At 40.1% G+C, this 19844-nt stretch overlaps 2 protein-coding genes across 7 annotated transcripts in view; both read right to left on the reverse strand.

Moving 5' to 3' along the window:
• LOC133664596 (gastrula zinc finger protein XlCGF26.1-like) overlaps positions 1-5353 on the reverse strand; it is a 254184-nt gene extending 248831 nt beyond the window's left edge. For all 5 annotated transcript variants that reach the window (XR_009828598.1, XR_009828599.1, XM_062069353.1 and 2 more), the window contains exon 1: positions 4794-5353. Coding sequence is in view for 3 of the 5 variants with exons in the window: in XM_062069353.1 (XP_061925337.1) it covers positions 4794-4911 (118 nt within the window). In the remaining 2 variants the exon portion in view is untranslated. The remainder of the gene's footprint in view (positions 1-4793) is intronic.
• A 1804-nt stretch (positions 5354-7157) lies between these two features.
• On the reverse strand, positions 7158-19223 carry LOC133664665 (oocyte zinc finger protein XlCOF8.4-like). 2 transcript variants are annotated; one of them, XM_062069491.1, is made up of 3 exons: positions 18670-19223; positions 9175-9359; positions 7158-9141 (listed from the first exon to the last, which is right to left on the reverse strand). In XM_062069491.1, exons 1-3 carry the CDS (start codon positions 18854-18856, stop codon positions 8239-8241), a joined length of 1275 nt encoding a protein of 424 aa, XP_061925475.1. In that variant the 5' UTR covers positions 18857-19223; the 3' UTR covers positions 7158-8238. The 2 variants fall into 2 exon arrangements, with proteins under 2 accessions (XP_061925475.1, XP_061925474.1); XM_062069490.1 differs by having other exon boundaries at positions 7159-9359; positions 18670-19222.
• Between the last annotated feature and the right edge of the window lie 621 nt (positions 19224-19844).

Raw genomic sequence — 19844 nt, forward strand, 5'->3', positions numbered from 1 at the left:
GCCAACAATATAAAGAGTGGATTTGAAAATATTACATTTCATTAAAGGTTTATGAATGTTTACAATTTGATTTTTTGAAAGAAGAAATTTGACAAACTTTATTTGTATTTTTACCCACTGTTGCAATATTATTTAATGTCAGCAATTGTCCTACAAGAAGATTCACTCCATACTTGGTGGCGGTAACCATGGTAACCTACAGTACCCTTGTTATTTTGTGTCTCACCAAGTTTGACGGCTGTGGCTTAAAGGCCAGTTACAGTTGAGTTCAGAATAGTTTTGTTGTCTTCCTTGCTAAAAGCGCCACAACAGCAGGACACGCGTGACTCCCCATTATTCGAGCTCCACACACAACAGCACGTTCACAAGTCTCACATGGGGACGGCGTGGCGAAGTTGGGAGAGTGGCCGTGCCAGCAATCTGAGGGTTACTGGTTCAATCCCCACCTTCTACCATCCTAGTCACGTCCGTTGTGTCCTTGAGCAAGACACTTCACCCTTGCTCCTGATGGGTCTTGGTTAGCGCCTTGTAGAGATGCGCGGATAGGCAATTATTTCATCCGCAACCGCATCACAAAAGTCGTCATCCACCCGCCATCCACCCGAACTAACATTTTATCAAAACCACAACCGCCCGCCACCCACCCGTTGTTATATATCTAATATAGATGATGCAAGGCATTAGTGAGGTTAGAAAGGAGACTGATCCAATGCAGCAGAGACATTCAATGCGTGCCACGCATTAATATCTCTTGGCCACGCATTAGTGGCTAAGAGATAATAATGCGTGATAATATTAGTTATCATTATTATAATATTATTGTCAATTCCATTAAGAAAGTGTTGACTATTATTGTTATTTTTTTCCCTGGTCTTTAGTATTCCCTTTTTAAGTTTGTCGCGTACCACGTTTGCTGCCGGCGATGCCATCTTTTTATTTTTTTCTTCTTCTGCTGTTGTGTTGTGTTGTGGTGTGCTGTGTCACGCCAAATTTCTTCCCCCTACAAAAACCTTCCCCCACCCCATTTACTTCCATGGTCATGTTTCCTCTTACGTCATTGACAGCGATCGATAGCACTTCGGCTTTGACTGCCCGTCGCTAGAAGGATACTTCGTCTTTGACAGCTGCTGGAATTTGAAGAAATCGATTATTGTTTTTTTTTTGTACAGGCGCAAAACAGGACAGTCGCGTGCCGGTTAAGGACCCCCGGCAACTTTGTGATTTTCTTGGACGCAGCCCCGGAAGTAAATGGGGGGGGGGAGGTTTTTGTAGGGGGAAGAAATTTGGCATGACAGCTGCAGCAGTGCCTGATGAATAATTGCCTGTTTCAAAGAGTGCTGCTCGTTTTTCGTATGTGGGTAACAACATTTAACTATGTATATATATTTCCGAATTGGTTCAACCGCCACCCGCCCGAATCTATTTAAAATCTATTTTTTTCGTCATGCATCCGCCCGACCCGCGGATTATCCGCGGACTCCGCGGTTGTGTCAGCAAACCGCGCATCTCTAGCGCCTTGCATGGCAGCTCCCGCCATCAGTGTGTGAATGGGTGTGTGAATGGGTGAATGTGGAAATAGTGTCAAAGCGCTTTGAGTTCCTTAAAAAGGTAGAAAAGCGCTATACAAGTACAACCCATTTACATTCTTTTTTTCTATTTCCTCCTACCCGCCCGGTCCATATTTGGGAATACGGAAAGAACCGGAAAGAACCAAAGTGACGCAGCTCCTGATTCTGTATCCCCTATCGCGGGAGTGCACATGGGGCCGGAACTCTATGCCTTGTTCAGACAGCGGCAGCACTTCCGTGTTATTAGCGATGTGAACGATACAAAACGTGGATTAATACGATCATGCTTTTACTGTCAAAAAGGTTGTCGGTGTAACATGTGACATTCCTACCCGAATAAATGCTTTTGATCATCTGTACATGACGTGTTGTACTTGTATTCACATCACTACTTCTCTATTGTATACATGTCATGCTGCAGAGCGGTCGGTCAGCCTGCTATTTTCTGCAAATTACATCAATAACATCTTGTAATTTGGTTTTATAATTTATTTAATCTTCTGATGGATGATAAAATAACACCAATATAATGGGAACAAACACTACAGGGTTGACTCAATTCCATTAAAAAAAACAAAAAAAACATATTTTATTCCAGAAAATATGTGTCCCACGTACATCCCTCAAGCTGGGTACTAACATATGTGGATTATATGTACAGACTTGCCATTGTACAAAACTTCTGAATTTGGACTCATTTTATGAATTACAAAAAAAGTTAGTAGGGGATACATAACGTTTCAGCATATTTCTGTACTGCCATAAAATGCCCCCATCTTCTATTTTCCTCAATTGATGTACTAACATCATGTTTTATTCTGTAGATACTTATCCTCATCAACAACAAAACTTGTGAATTTGGACTCATGCTTTCAATCACAAGTATATTGTAGCATCCCGGAAGAGTTAGTGCTGCAAGGGGTTCTGGGTATTTGTTCTGTTGTGTTTATGTTGTGTTACGGTGCGGATGTTCTCCCGAAATGTGTTTGTCATTCTTGTTTGGTGTGGGTTCACAGTGTGGCGCATATTTGTAACAGTCTTAAAGTTGTTTATGCGGAATTGTCCAAAATGTTTTGGTATCCTGGAGCATTCAAAGTTCCTTTCACCGGAACTAAGGGGCCAAGCCCAACTCCTGAAAAACAACCCCGCACCATAATTCCTCCTCCACCAAATTTCACACTTGGCACAATGCAGTCCGAAATGTCCCGTTCCCCTGGCAACCTCCAAACCCAGACTCATCCATCAGATTGCCAGATGGAAAAGCGTGATTCATCCTTCCAGAGAAGGTGTCTCCAATGCTCTGGAGCCCAGTGGCGACGTGCTTTACAACACTGCATACCACGCTTTGCATTGGACTTGGTGTTGTATGGCTTAGATGCAGCTGCTCGGCCATGGAAACCCATTCCATGAAGCTCTCTGTGTACTGTATGTGGGTTAAATGTTAGGTTACATGAAGTTTGGAGCTCTGTAGCAACTGACTGTGCAGAAAGTCTTTGCACTATGCGCTTCAGCATCCGCTGACCCCTCTCTGTCAGTTTACGTGGCCTACCACTTGTTGGCTGAGTTGCTGTTGTTCCAGTGTTTCCCACACATTCATTTGTGGCGGCCCGCCACGAAAGAATTACGTCCGCCACAAATATTTTTTTGTTGTTGTTGTCCTGTCCAGTTTCTCAGGCAAATCATATAGTTGATGTAGATGCCCATATCGTGTGGCGAAGTTGGTAGAGTAGCCGTGCCAGCAATCGGAGGGTTGCTGGTTACTGGGGTTCAATCCCCACCTTCTACCATCCTAGTCATGTCCGTTGTGTCTTTGGGCAAGACACTTCACCCTTGCTCCTGATGGGTGCTGGTAGCGCCTTGCATGGCAGCTCCCTCCATCAGTGTGTGAATGTGTGTGTGAATGGGTGAATGTGGAAATACTGTCAAAGCGCTTTGAGTACCCTGAAGGTAGAAAAGCGCTATACAAGTATAACCCATTTATCATTTATTTATCATTATATAGGCTGTTCAGATTTACTTTACAAAAGAGAAGTGTAGGATACTTCTCTTGTTGCCTTATTTGTATTTGACCACTACTGTTTTCTGTTTATTTGTTACTGACTGTGGCAGGACACCTCTGCCTCTGTTTCACTTTATGTTGCTGGTAAATAATATGGTTGTAGTAGTAGGCTAAAGTTAAATGATTTAGTATGCACTAATTAAAGGGGCAGAGCTTTAGGAGACATTTTAGCTTTTATATTTTATAAGATATATTTTTTGAAAGAACCACAATGAATAAATATATTTCAGTGAATAACTCATTGTTCAAATCTGTATATAAATATGTACATAAAGTGTTGTAATTATATTGTAAAATGGATGGATGGATGGACGTTTAAAACAAAACTGTTATTATTAATTAGTAAGTATACATTTTTTGAGCCTTTTTAGAGAAAATCATATCATTGTAGTAAATTATGCAAATTACTCGATGATGTCATGGTGACCACGCCCATAGCCACGCCCCCACCGCCAGAGGTATCTTGGCAGTTTATGGGAAACACTGTGTTCCCAAACTCTTCCATTTTCTTATAATAAAGCCGACAGTTGACTTTGGAATATTTAAGAGCGAGGACATTTTATGACTGGATTTGTTGCACAGGTTGCATCCTATGACAGTTCCACGCTGGAAATAACTGAGAGCGGCCCATTCTTTCACAAATGTTTGTAGAAAGAGTCTCCATGTCTAAGTGCTTTATTTTATACACCTGCCAAGTGATTAGGACACCTGATTCTCATCATTTGGATGGGTGGCCAAATACTTTTGGCAATATAGTGTATTTAAGGGATACAGAATTTCGCAAGACGTCGGGCTGTATAAACAAAATATAATAAAAAATACAACACATGTGTTACTTGAAAGTAATAGTGATCTGATCCAATAATATCTAAATAAGAATTCCTGCATAACATAAATTACTTTCCATACTTAAATAAGAAAAGCAGACCAGATGAAATGTTACACTGCTACAGTAGTTCCTGCTGCTCCTGGGGTAGACTGACTGTTTAAAAAAGTCTACACGCCACTGACATAAACCTCTCGTTTTCATGAAAAATATATATACAAACTAAGCAGTGCATCATCCCCACAAGACAATTCACCTTCTTATACACAATATATTGAAGATTAGTGTTATTAATCAAATATAAAGTTAGTAAAGATGTGAGAGTAAGAAGTAAACAAACCTGTTTTGTGTAACACAACTTGATGTTTCTTATAATAAACATCCAGTAGTTGTCTCTCGTTCTCCTCTTTTGTTCTAGAAAGTTCCTCCTCATACTTTGCTATCGTTCTTTCGCACATTTTTACACAATCACAACACTTTACACTCACACGTTCACACAATCACACTTTACACTCACATGTTCACACAATCACAACACTTTACACTCACATGTCCACACAATCACAACACTTTACACTCACATGTTCACACAATCACAACACTTTACACTCACACGTTCACACAATCACAACACTTTACACTCACACGTTCACACAATCACAACACTTTGCACTCACATGTTCACACAATCACAACACTTTACGCAGCAGCTAACAAGCTAGGCTAACTAGCACGAGACGCTTCTCAGTTTTAGTACTGACTAGCTAAGCAACGCAAATATTCTTGCGCACCGAGACGCTCTACCCTGAAATAAATAATTAAATATGTCTCTTGTACGACATAATATTTACATAATAGCGAACAAAAAATAACACGAATTTATTAGCGTCCGCCTTCTCTTCCTTTTTCTTCTTCAATGTGCTTTTACGACAGTTGGCACACTTGACGTCACGAGACAGCGCTGCTTTGCTCTCGCGAGATGTGTCGTGCTTTAAAAAAAACTTTAAAAGTGATAGAAATAACTCTACCAATGTTTGGCTATTGTTACATTATCTAGTAGTCTTATATTATATATTTTTGTATTGTTTATAAATATGTTAAAATATTTGTCCTGTAAATCAAGCATTTTGTCGCACTATAAGTACTCCTAACGTGTTAAAAAATAGACTTTATGTTAAATATAACCCCTAAATCACAACATGATGCCTGCAAAAAAGTGACTTGCAGTATGTTTTAAAAATATTGACACATATTTTCTGGTTTAAAGTTACTGGATTGAAATTTGAAAAGTTTAAAATATAATACACTTTATTTAGTACTGTTGGCTTGTTGAAATACCCTTTTAAAAGCTGAAATCAGCCCATAACTATACATTATGATATTTAACATCAAGTGATGTGGAAAATATTTACTTACTGACACATCTTTTCTAGAATAAAAAAACAAACAAATCGCAGTTATTTAAAAATTACATAAATCATATTGAAGTTCATTACGTCTTGTTTACTACTCCAAATTACGTTTGAGCAAGCGTTACATTTTTAGGTCTTTTAAAAGGGTATTTCAACAAGTATTGAATGTACTTTATTATGATGCAGAACTCTCCCAAGTGTGATCCAGTAAAGCTGAAAAGATGTCAGTCACAAGACCTCCAAACTTTTTTCTTCCTCTTTGATAATTTTCATAATACAAGGGCGCCATCTGCTGTACAAAGAATGTACTAACATGTACTAATACAAAAGTTATATTTTTGTTTTTAGTCAGACATTCAGTCATTGCCAAATGCGCAAGTATTTGGCATCAAGTTTGATGAAGTAACAATTAATAGATGTATACTGAGCAGACAACATGTGGACACAGCCTATGTGGAGCCATTGTTTTTCTGTTACACCTCCAAAGTGTATAAAGTACACACAATTATACATGGTAAGTACATATACAAGTGTATTTTATTAGTAATAATCTTTTTTTTTTAATAAAAAATGTTCAGTAAGTTTTTATTTTTTTGGTGACGTATCTTAGCAAGAATGTAATTTGTTCCAAACTGTAAAAAAAAATCAGATTTTTTTGTTCCCATTCTGCAATTGTTGGGGGTTCTTTTGACAGACATTTATTAAATCATTGCCTATATCTCCCTCTCTTTTTTCATTTGGTATATTTCCCAACAACATTACTTCAAAAGTCACACATTTTAAAAGTAATTGATCTTGTATAAAACACCACTGCTCAAATTATGTATAAAGTAAATAATAATATGCTTCCAGAAGATGTTTCAGATGTGAACCAGCAAATATGAACTAAGAGGGATTTATGTGTATTCAAAAGTATGAACAAATGTAAAACAAATATGTACATCATATAAATGCCTTCATTATTGACAGTGCTCTGCAACCTTTACATCAAAGGAAACATGAGTTATGGTAGTAGTTAAGTTGACTTATGATAGTAGTACAGGTTGAGTTATGGTAGTAGTTAAGTTGACTTATGATAGTAGTACAGGTTGAGTTACGGTAGTTGTACAGCCTTTACCTTTAAGCTGATACTGAGGGCGACTGTGTTGACTAGTTTGACGTGTGCAAATGATTCAATGTCCAGTACTGTGGAAATATGTTTGGATATGACAATCCATTTATTTTAAGCTATGAAAATGAAATCAAATGTAGGCTATAGAACATAATGTATGCTGACCTTTAATGGAACATTGTCACAGCAGCGAGAACTGACCACACACGGCACGGCCGTAAACTCTTCGTGTCCTACATGCAATCCCCCCCGAGTGCTCCCATCTGAACCCAATTAAATGACGTTACCGTGGCAACCGCACCATAGCAACGGTCCCATCCCTGTCAACACTTCCTGGTACTCAAGAGGAAGTGGGCGGAGCAATCTGCCGAAAAGGAAATTCAGCAAGAACAGAGGCCAGCAATCAACTAGAGAAAACAAAATAAAAACAATATAAACAAATAAGGACATTTGGCTCCAACAGTATGCAAAGTAAATCTCTGTGGGATGATGTACAATATTGGCTTTTGCCTGACACTCCGAACTTTGATTGATATTGTTTTGGGGATGTTTAAAAAGAAAACATACATTAAAAATGTCTAAAACCCAATAATAGGATTTTTTGTTTTATCCACGAATGTAAGTTTGTAAAAAAAACATCATTCCACAAACAATTCAGCCATTTTCTCTCACTTTTATATTGCATAAAGGTCTGGGGACATACATAAAAAACAATCACCATATTACAAAAGATAATTAATAAAATTGAATATAGAGACCCAACAAATGATTCATAAAGTCACACATTTTAAAAGTTAATAAAAGACAACTGTTCAAATGATGTATAAAGTGAATAATAATATGCTTCCTGAAGTGGTCCAGAAGATGTTTCAGATGTGAACCAGTACATATGTATACCATAAATAGGGGCTAATCTATGGGATTATTAACAATTACAAACACAAACATGTAATACTTCCATATTTCAAACTATCCAATCTATAAACGTAGAAGCATGTTAAAAAGATTGTTACACAAACAAAAATGTCACACATGTTATATGTGCTGATGTTGTTAGAAAGTCAAAATTAAAGTCTTGACAGTTTATTTCAAATCCTGCAATTTCATTTGCCGCTGCTGTTCTCACCAGCACACTTGTGTTTCTTACACTGGTACTTATAAGAGAATCTTTCACCACACACACTGCAACTCAACACTTTTTCTCTTGTGTGTTCTCATGTGTCTTCCAAGGTTTGATCAGTCACAAAAGCTTTTGTTGCATATTAACAGGAATGTGATTTTTCACCAGTGTATGTTCTCGTGTGTACTTTCAAATATTGACTTTGTGTAAAACCTTTACCAGAGGTTGAAAAGGAAAAAGGTTTTTCTCCAGTGTGTGTTCTCATGTGCACTTTCAAATATGTCTTCCTTGTAAAAGATGAGCCACAGATTGAACAGATAAAAGGTTTTTCACCAGTGTGTGTTCTAGTGTGTACTTTCAAATGTTGACTTTGTGTAAAACTTTTACCACATATTGAACAGATAACAGGTCTTTCACCAGTGTGTGTTCTCATGTGTATTTTCAAATTGTGACTTTGTACAAAACCTTTACCACAGAGTGAACAGATAAAAGGTTTTTCTCCGGTGTGTGTTCTCATGTGTAATGTCAAATTTCCACTTGTTACAAAACTGTTACCACATTCTGAGCAAGAAAAAGGTTTTTCTCCAGTGTGTCTTCTCATGTGTCTTTTCAGAATACTATGGTATTTAAAGGTTTTGTCACAGTGAGAACATTTCAAGTGAGTGTTGTCAGTGTGACATGTCTTATCATCTTTAGAGTCTTCATCATCAGTGTCAGGAGAGTGTGACGTTGTGTCCTCACTATCTGATAGTGGAGCTAAGAGCTTGTCTGCTTGTGATCCTCCACAGTGGTCTCCATCAGCTTCTGTTGTCATGTGTTGTGTTGAGCTGCTGCTTGGAGGCTCCTCCTCTCTCTTCTCCTCACTTTCACCTTTGACCTCATCAGCTTCACTCTTCACAGGGACACCAGTCACTGGGAACTCCTCCAAACATTTTGGCTGACTGATGCGGTGTTCCTCCTCCTCCTCTTTAATGTGCAGCGGCTCTTGGTCCTCCTCTTCCTTTTTAAAGTAGGGGTTCAGTGGGTCCTCCTTTTCCTCTTTAATGTGAGGGGTCAGCGGGTTCTCTTGCTCCTTAAAGTGAGGGGTCAGTGGGTCCTCCGCTTGACCTTTAATGTGAAGGGTCAGTTTAACACTATGGGTCTGTGATGTCTTGTGTTCCTCTTTAATGTGGGGGGGCTGTGGCTCCTCCCCTCTCTCTTTAATGTGATGGGAATGTGGTACCTCTTCTTCATGCTCATGAGGAAGATGTTCTTCTTCGACGTCTGCGGGACAGGAGAAAACAAACATTCTTTAGAAAAGTCCAGCTTTGCTCAGTCACATGAGACATTCTCCTGCACCAACATATGATCTCACAATCTCATCAGTTTCCCCTCACAGCAGTCAGGGTACTTCCAGCTGACACATGGAGAAGACCTTCAGGGGAATGCCTTCCCAGGCCAACGTCCAATCCACCTTATTCATATAAAAACATCCTAAAAGTAATTCCTGCAATCCATACTAGTGTGCTGTTCTCCCTCTGAATAAGTCATACACACACACAGAATAATGTACCACATGCCAGCCTCCACGCGGTAGTACTAGTGATGAGCTACCCCTGCTGGTGGACAATAAGTACAGTGATTTTCACAATTATCTTTAGTGACATGTCTGCTCAAAAAAAAAAGCATGAGCACAGTCAACATGTGGGCCAAAAAAGATGGCATCTGTTTTGCTTTCATTTAGATAGTGTTGTTACAGTTAAACTGGGAAGAAGTAATCAGATTACTGACTACTCCTTCAAAATATAACATGTTTACCTTATTAGAATAGAATAGAATAGAATATATCTTTATTGTCATTGCACAACGAAATTGTAAGCAAAACTAATTTAGTGCAAATTCATAATAACACATAAAAACATAAGAACATAGATAAAAATACATAAAATAAATAAAAATACCAAGCACACAGCTCACATGCACAGTCATTCTTATCTTGTGTTCAGCGACACTATTGCTCCCGGGTAAAAAGTGTTCTTAAATCTGTTTGTCCGGCATTTTATTGTCCTGTATCTCCTGCCCGAGGGCAGCAGTTCAAAAAGTTTATGTCCAGGATGAGATGGGTCCCTTAAAATGTTTTGGGCCTTTTTGAGGGACCTGGCACTGTACAGTTCATCTCGGGAGGGGAGAGAGCAGCCAATGACCTTCATGGCGGTTTTTATGACCCTCTGAAGTGCGTTTCTCTCTGCCGCCGTGCAGCTGGCATACCATACACACATGCAGTATGTCAGCACACTCTCTATTGAGCAGCGATAGAAAGACAAGCAGTTTTTGTGACAGGTGGTTCTTTTTAAGGAGTCTCAGAAAGTAAAGTCTCTGCTGTGCCTTTTTGATGGTCACTGAGGTTTTCATACTCCACGACAGGTCTTCCTCAATCTGGATCCCCAGGAACCTGAAGTTAGAGACCCTTTCCACATAGTCCCCATTGATGTACAGTGGTTGGATGTTTATCGTTTTTTTCTTCCGGAAATCCATGATCAGCTCCTTCGTCTTGGTGGTGTTAAGGACCAGGTTGTTTTCCCTGCACCACCCAGTCAGCCGCTCCACTTTATTTCTGTAGGCAGACTCATCCCTCCCAGAAATGAGTCCCACTACTGTGGTGTTGTCTGCAAATTTAATAGTGGTATTGCTGGCATGAGCAGGGGTGTAGTCATGAGTGTAGAGGGTGTAGAGTAGGGGGCTTAGCACGCAGCCCTGGGGGGAGCGGGTGCTGATGCTGAGAGGTGGGAGCCTACTCTCACCCTCTGAGAGCGATTTGTCAGGAAGACCAGGATCCAGTGGCAGATGGAGGAAGACAGTACCAGCCCCGTCAGTTTGGGCACCAGTCTGTGGAGGAGGATGGTATTGAACGCAGAGCTAAAATCAACAAAGAGTAGCCCTGCATAGCTCCCCTGCTGCTCTAGGTGGCTCAGAGCAGTGTGGAGGGCTGTTGCGATACCATCCTCTGTAGATCTGTTGGCCCTGTACGCACACTGGTGAGAGTCCAATGCAGGTGGCAGATTTGAGGTGATGTGCCCCCGAACTAGAGTTTCAAAGCACTTAATAATGATTGGTGTAAGTGCCACTGGACGGTAATCATTCAGGCTGTTTACTGCATTTTTTTTGGCAGAGGGACGTCCAGGTACGCCATACGGTCCAGCAGCTTTCCTTGGGTTCACCCTCCTTAGTGTGCGCTGCACCTCATGTTCCTCCAACATGAGGACGTTGTCACGGGTTGAGGGTTGTGATGTGACTGCATGTGGTTGCTCCACCTCGAAGCGAGCGAAGAAGATGTTCAGTTCCTACGCCAGCGAGGCGTCTCTGTCAGCCACAGCGAGGTTGTTGGATTTGTAGCCAGTGATGTGCTTCACCCCCTGCCACACCTGCCTTGTGTTGTTGCTGCTGAGGTGTCCCTCTATTTTCTTCTGATATGCTGTCTTGGCCTCTATGATGCTTCTCCTCAGGCTGGCTCTGGCAGCACTGTACTGTGCCCCATCACCACACTTGAAGGCCTTGTTCCTCTCCTTCAGCAGGGTACTGACCTCACCAGTCATCCAGGGCTTTTGGTTTGGATGGACCCGGATGCGCTTCTCGGTCATAGCAATATCCGTGCAGAACTTGATATAGCTCAGCACAGATAAAGTGTAGTCCTCCAGGTACAGCTGTTCAAAGATGCCCCAGTTTGTTCTTTCAAAGCAATCCTGGAGCTGCTGAGAGGCGCCCTCAAGCCAGATTTTAACAGTTTTAGTTGTCGGGGGATCACTTTTCCTGAGGGTGGTGTATGCTGGGATTAACAACACTGACAGGTGGTCGGACTGGCCCAAGTGTGGTAGTGGCTTAGCCCTGTGGAATTTAGGGAGCACAGTTTTCAATTCTGCATGATTAAAGTCCCCAGCAATGACGTGCACCGCCTCAGGGTACGCACTTTGTTGACTGCTAATGGAGTCATGTAACACCCTGAGGGCCGCACTAGCATTAGCTGCCGGTGGTATGTAAACAGCAGTTAGCATGACAACATTAAACTCCCTTGGAAGGTAGATGGGTCTGCATTTCACAGTAACATACTCCAAATCTGATGAGCAGTGACTGGTAACAGCTTTGGTGTTGGTGCACCAGCTGTTGTTGACGTAGATGCATAGCCCCCCTCCTCCGCTCTTACCAGAGTCTTTGGTTCTGTCATGCCGATGTGTTGTGCTCACTCGATAGCCGTGTCCAGGATGAGCGAGTGAAGCCACGTCTCCGTGATGAGCGGAATGCAGCTGTCCCCGACCATCTTATTTGTCGCAATCTGCAGCTTCAGCTTGTCCAGCTTGTTAGCGAGGGATCTTGCATTCGATAAAAAAAATGCTGGGAAGCGATGGTTTGAATGGCAGCTTGCGGAGGCTAGCTAGCACGCCAGCTTTGCAGCCCCACTTTTGCTTCCTGTCCCTCTGCCTCCTTCTCCTGGGAAATGTAATCCACGGAGAGCCCGGTGTCCTGGTTATGTCCGGCGGTATCTCGTGTAAGCGAAGAAACTCAGTTGTGACGTCTTGCTCACTCCGTAGTCCCAATTTATGATGTGGACAGACACACACACCATACAAGCAAAAATATCAAAAACTTGCACCAAAAAAGAGAGCTCTGAACCGCTGTGTCTATGCGCGCCGCCATCTTGGATTACCCACAGTATAACAATAGTAATAATGGGTTAGATTAATTTAATGCGTTTCTAGACACTCAAATTGCGTTAGAGTGAGAACTGAGAAGGCATCATTCATGCAGTCCACACATTCAATGTGGTAAGCTACATTTAATTATAATAATAATAATAACTAGATGAAGCAATTCCTGAAAATATAGCGTGTGAATGCTCCAATGGTGAAGTTGAACTGAAATGTTGACAGAATGTAGTATGAATGTAAGAATAGTTTGAATGTTGGAATGGTTTGAATGTTGAAGACTTTGAATTTTGGGAAAACAGGGAATTTTTGAAGTTCTTAAACCAACTTGTTTTTTTGTCCTGACTCAGAGGAATGTTTTTACAGTGGAACGGTTGAAATGGGTTGAACAATGTGAAAGGAGTCATCGCACTAAAGAAGGTTGGAAATAAGGTTAGAAAAAAACGGGAATTCCGGGAAATTTGTTGATTGTGGAAAAATGGTTGTTTGAATTTCCAGGATGAATTGAATGTGTTGAAGGTGGAATGGTTTGAAAAATGTGGGAATTGTGGAAGTTTGAAAAATGGATAATTCATTTTGAATGGGGAAAACGTCCCTAAAGACTAGGAATTCTATAAAATCCGGGAATTTCTTTTAATAAGTGTTGAAAGGGAGCACAAAATTCCTGAACACACTGAAAAGTTTGAAGTTGGAACGGTTTGAATCTGATGAAAAATGTGGGAGTTGTGGAACTTTCATTGTATTCCTTTCAATGGGAATTTCATGGAATTTTTTGAGAATTTCGGGGAAAGCGGGAATTTTTTCAATTCAAAAAACACCTTTGTTTTCTGTCCTGATTAAGAGGAATGATTTGACGGTGGAACAGTTGAAGTGACTTGAAAAATGTTGTCAACAGAAAAAAGGGTTTGAAAAAACGAGAATTCTTGGAATTTCTGGAATTTTTTTTTATTCGGAAAACAGATAATTTCAATTTCCAGAATTAGTGGAATATGGCGAGGGTGGGATGGTTTGAATTGGTTGAAAAATGTGGAAATGGTGGAATTTTGAAAAATGGCTAATTCATTTTGAATGGGGAAAAAATGTCCTGGAAAAGGTGGAATTCTGGGAATTTTTGGAATTTGTCAAGGGAAAGCCCGTGATTACCGAATAGGCTGAACAGTTTGAAGTTGGAACGGTTTGAATCGGATGAAAAATGTTGGAGTTGTGAAACTTTGAAAAATGTCCCATTATTTTCAATGGGAATTTCATGGAAATTTGGGAATTTCAGAAAAAGCTGAATTTTGTTTTAAATGCTGAAAAATGTGAATGTTATGAAGCTGAGAACAGCAGCACACTTCCCCCCTTCACAATAATAGGTCTGACTGCACTAACAAAATAAAGGTTTCAAAAAAGCACCTCACACAAGCATAATTAAAGGCCTACTGAAAGCCACTACTACCGACCACGCAGTCTGATAGTTTATATATCAATGATGAAATCTTAACATTGCAACACATGCCACTACGGCCGGGTTAACTTATAAAGTGCAATTTTAAATTTCCAGCTAAACTTCCGGTTGAAAACGTCTATGTATGATGACGTAAGCGCGTGACGTCAATCGTTGAAACGGAAGTATTGGTACCCCATTGAATCCAATACAAAAAAGCTCTGTTTTCATCTTAAAATTCCACAGTATTCTGGACATCTGTGTTGGTGAATCTTTTGCAATTTGTTTAATGAACAATGAAGACTGCAAAGAAGAAAGTTGTAGGTGGGATCGGTGTATTAGCGGCGGACTACAGCAACACAACTAGGGCTGCAACTTACGATTAATTTGATAATCGATTAATCTGTCGATTAATAATCGGATAAAAGAGACAAACTACATTTCTATCCTACCCAGTATTTTATTGAAAAAAAACAGCATACTGGCACCATACTTATTTTGATTATTGTTTCTCAGCTGTTTGTACATGTTGCAGTTTATAAATAAAGGTTTATTAAAAAAAAAATAAGGATACAAATATTTTTAGTAAAAAAAAAAATTAAAAGAAAAGCCTCTGCGCGTGCGCATAGCATAGATCCAACGAATCGATGACTAAATTAATCGGCAACTATTTTAATAATCGATTTTAAACGATTTAATCGATTAGTTGTTGCAGCCCTAAACACAACCAGGAGGACTTTGAGATGGATAGCAGACGCGCTAGCCGCAGACCTCACCTTGACTTCCTCCGTCTCCGGGCCGCCGACCGCATCTATGATCGGGTGAAGTCTTTTGTCGCTCCGTCGATCGCTGGAACGCAGGTGAGCACGGGTGTTGATGAGCAGATGAGGGCTGGCTGGCGTAGGTGGATAGTTAATGTTTTTATCATAGCTCTGTGAGGTCCCGTTGCTAAGTTAGCTTCAATGGCGTCGTTAGCAACAGCATTGTTAAGCTTCGCCAAGCTGGAAAGCATTAACCGTGTGGCATGTCCATGGTTTAATAGTATTGTTGATTTTCTGTCTATCCTTCCAGTCAGGGGTTTATTTCTTTTGTTTCTATCTGCATTTAAGCCCGATGCTATCACGTTAGCTCCGTAGCTAAAGTGCTTCGCCGATGTATTGTCGTGGAGATAAAAGTCACTGTGAATGTCCATTTCGCGTTCTCGACTCTCATTTTCAAGAGGATATAGTATCCGAGGTGGTTTAAAATACAAATCCGTGATCCACAATAGAAAAAGGAGAAAGTGTGGAATCCAATGAACCCTTGTACCTAAGTTACGGTCAGAGCGAAAAAAGATGCGTCCTGCACTGCACTCTAGTCCTTCACTCTGACGTTCCTCATCCACAAATCTTTCATCCTCGCTCAAATTAATGGGGTAATCGTCACTTTCTCGGTCCGAATCGCTCTGGCTGCATTGAAAACAATGGGGAAATGTGAAGAGCCTTTCAACCCGTGACATCACGCTACTTCCGGTACAGGCAAGTAGGGTTGGGTATCGAGTATCGATTGGAACCGGGACTAGCTTTCCGATTCTCCAGGTATCGTTCAAAAGTTTAAATTTCGATTCCTATTTTCGATACCCAGTCCGCCGACCGGAAAAAAAGAAAAAAGAAAAAAAAAAAAAAAAAAGTCCGCCGAACCGGAAGAAGAAGCCGCTGAGCACCAACGAAGAAGCGCCCACCCCCGGAAGTGTTAGCATAGCCGAGCGAGTCAGTCAAGCTCAAGCATGGATAGCGGGCGTCGGCGGTCGAAAGTGTGGCTTTACTTTCCAAAAAAAAAAAGAAATAACCGCGAAATAACAGAGCTCCATGTCCATCAAGAAACGAGTGGAGAGAGAGCTGCAGATGTACCAGGACGTTCCACCGATACTTATGTCTGACGACCCTGCTGCATGGTGGTGGTCCGGTGGAACCAACAAAAGACTTATCCTTTGCTGTCAGATCGCGCTTTCTCCTATTTATGCGTTCAAGCTTCTTCCACACCCAGCGAACGTGTATTTTCCACAGCAGGAGACACTATCTGTCCAGAACGCTCACGCATCCTGCCTGAGAAGGCGGATATGGTCATTTTCCTAAACAAGAACTGTCTCTGATTTTATACTGTACCTGCTGCTAATCTGGACTGGGTTTTGCAAGTTGTTTCTTATTGTTTATTTGCTTTTCTGCACCAGGTTAGCCCATCAGTGGGAGCACGGTAACATTTTTAAGTACCTGCAGCATCATACACTTGTGTGTGTAAATGTGTTTTCATGAGGTTTCCTGCAGCATCATACACTTATGTGTAAATGTGTTTTCATGAGGTTTTCAAAAATAAAGCTCTCTTGAGGAAAGTGTACCCCTGGGAAAATGTATTCATAATTTATAATATTTATATTCAAGTTCATAGATTTGATATTTATATTCTAGTTGAAAACAGCCCTGTGAGGAATTTATAGTAAAGTTCATAAAAAGTTAATAGAATTAAAATTGATGGAGAATGTCAGACTATTTCATTCAGAAAGACTGTAGGTTAGCTAGCTCATTTAAAATATCCTAAACTTTTTTTTGACCCTGCCTCTTAAAAGAATCGGAATCGAGGATCGTCAGGAATCGGAATCGAAACAAAGAACCGGAATCGGAATCGTTCGAATTCAAACGATACCCAACCCTACAGGCAAGGCTTTTTTTTTTTTATCAGCGACCAAAAGTTGCAACTTTATCGTCGATGTTCTCTACTAAATCCTTTCAGCAAAAATATGGCAATATCGCGAAATGATCAAGTATGACACATAGAATGGATCTGCTATCCCCGTTTGAATTTAAAAAAATTCATTTCAGTAGGCCTTTAACTTATTGATGCATTTACACAATTATTATGCTTTGACCTAAAGTACTGGTCAAAATTGTCCAAATATGTATTTCACCAATAAATGTGAGAGATTCTGCATTTAATTAACGGACATTGCATACATTTTTTTTGACAAAAAAAAGCACACACTTAAATGGTAGTAAAAAAATAAGTGTAAAAGGTAAAAAATGGAACTAAAAACAATGATAACATAAAACTGAATTGTATTGTTTTTTTATATTGCCATTGTTATTTAAATTTATTTTTACTATTATTTTACTTGTGGTTTATTCGTTACTAACTCATATCCGTTACTTAAAACTATATTTAAAGTTGAGTTTTGGTAGTAAAATAAATATTGGTGTTTTCATATTAAAATAACTGTGTAATTAATCGTGATTACAATATCAATCAAAAATAATGGTGATTATTATTTTTGCCATAATGGTCCAGCCCTAACTGTACCCTTTTTAAACAACAGAGGGTGTAAAACACAATCTATTCTACATGTTTCATTAACTCAAGTTTATCTTTCATGCATCTAAAGGATATAAATATCATTCTATTATGGGCGGTATAGCTCGGTTGGTAGAGCGGCCGTGCCAGCAACTTGAGGGTTGCAGGTTCGATCCCCGCTTCCGCCATCCTAGTCAATGCCGTTGTGTCCTTGGGCAAGACACTTTACCTACCTGCTCCCAGTGCCACCCACACTGGTTTAAATGTAACTTAGATATTGGGTTTCACAATGTAAAGCGCTTTGAGTCACTGGAGAAAAAGCGCTATATAAATGTAATTCACTTCACTTCACTATGTGTCTTTTTCCATCCATCCATTTTCTACCTCTTGTCCCTTTTGTGTCACAGGGGGCGGAAGGCGGGGTACACCCTGGAAAATTCCATAAAACCTTTAAACTATTATGTTATCCTAATTAAAAGTGTATTCTCCAGTTTGTGGCTATTATAAGGCATATTTACAAAGAATATACATTTGTACAGCATGTTTTAAAGAGATAGCATTTAAAATAATAACTTCTGGGTATATTGTATTAATCAACTAATTCTCATTTAGGGGGCTTAGTGAGCGGAATAGAGGCGCTCCCATCGACTCCATTGTTAGAATTAGGATAGTTAAGAATTTGCTAACTTTTGTTTAGGACTTCGAATGCATAAAAAATATAAAAACATATTATTGTCTTACATAAGGATTGCGAATGATAGGCAAAATAAAATTAAAAAAAATCAGATCCCCTTTGATAATTTTTCTACATCCTGTGAATGGGTTGATGCTGTGGTGAAAGTGAGAAAATAAATACATGTCAGGAAAATGCAAATTTCAGCAAAAATGGCTGGCAAACTTTTTAAAACCTGGTTAAAGATTGTTGGCGGTAAACCCAGAGAGGCATGTGTGTGTTGTAAAATGATGTTAGAATTAGCTTTATTATTTGGGTTTAGGGGGCCCCGTCATGGGGCCCGCCCCCGGCCCAGCTCTGACTTGTTCCACCACTGCCACTGGTCATTGTGATTATATTATATATTCCAAATGTCATTGTCTTGTTATTCGTCAAATATAAAGTTAGTAAACATGTGAGAGTAAGAAGTAAACAAACCTGTTCTGTGTAACACAACTCGATGTTCCTTGAAAACAGCGTCCAGTAGTTGATTGTTCTCTTCTTTTGTTCTAGAAAGTTCCGCCTCGTATTCTGCTATCGTTCTTTCTAACACTACAAATATTTCTTCAACGGCAGCAGTTAGTCGCTGATCCACCAACGCTCTCAACATTTGTAATGTAGACATTTTCACACAATCACAACACCTTACTCTCACACTTGATCTCTACTTAGCGATGTGTTGATAACTTCTGTGTCTTCTGTTAGCAGCTAACAAGCTAAGCTAACTAGCGAGCTAAGCTAACTAACAAGCAAATATAGCAGGAGAAGCGGTACAATGCTTCTAGCGCATCGAGACTACTTTATCCTTAAATAAAGAATCAAAGATGTATTTTATACGCCGTAAATATTTCAAACTGGAGAACAAATAATAAGACTGACGTATTAGCGTCCTGCACACTTCTTTCTCCGTCGATGTGCTTTCACGACAGTTAGCACACTTGACGTTACAAGGCAATACTGCTCTGTTCTGCTGCTGTCACGCCAAATTTCTTCTCCCTACAAAACCCCCCCATTTACTTCCGTGGTCATGTTTCCTCTTACGTCATTGACAGCGATCGATAGCACTTCGGCTTTGACTGCCCGTCGCTGGAAGGATACTTCGTCTTTGACAGCTGCTGGAATCTGAAGAAATTGATTATTGGTTTTTTTGTACAGGCGCGAAACAGGACCGTCGCATGCCGGTTGAGGACCCCCGGCAACTTTGTGATGTTATTGGACGCAGCCCCGGAAGTATATGGAGGGGAAGGTTTTCGTAGGGGGAAGAAATTTGGCGTGACACTGCTTTCCGTTTACCCCGGAAGCTGGGAATGACGTCAAAGCAGAGTGGACGAAGAGGTAGCTCTATATAAGATATTGCCTGCTGTTACTGTTAGCATGCTTTTCTTTTATGTAATATTTATTTTAATAACAATGTGATATAAAAGAGTGTCTTGTTTTTAAAAAATAAATGGAAAGTATTTCAAACAAACCTTTAATGATGGGGTTCAGTGGCGCCCCCGTGCGACATTCATTGCAATGACAAGAGTGAAAGTGGTAGAAATTGTAGCGATATTACTGCCTGATTTCATTAAATCTACCCTTCCACGTGTTTTTTATTGTTGTTCCCATTTACT

The sequence above is a fragment of the Entelurus aequoreus genome, linkage group LG14 (assembly GCF_033978785.1).
Source record: "Entelurus aequoreus isolate RoL-2023_Sb linkage group LG14, RoL_Eaeq_v1.1, whole genome shotgun sequence".
In the NCBI taxonomy this organism is placed as follows: Eukaryota; Metazoa; Chordata; class Actinopteri; order Syngnathiformes; family Syngnathidae; genus Entelurus; species Entelurus aequoreus.

What these genes read in the sequence shown, in the direction of transcription:
- LOC133664665 (XM_062069490.1), bottom strand. Translation starts at nt 18,856, where the DNA reads ATGTCTACATTACAAATGTTGAGAGCGTTGGTGGATCAGCGACTAACT. An exon ending in AGTTGTGTTACACAGAACAG is followed by an intron (nt 9,360 to 18,669) that starts GTTTGTTTACTT and finishes CCTGTCCCGCAG; the next exon opens with ACGTCGAAGAAGAACATCTT.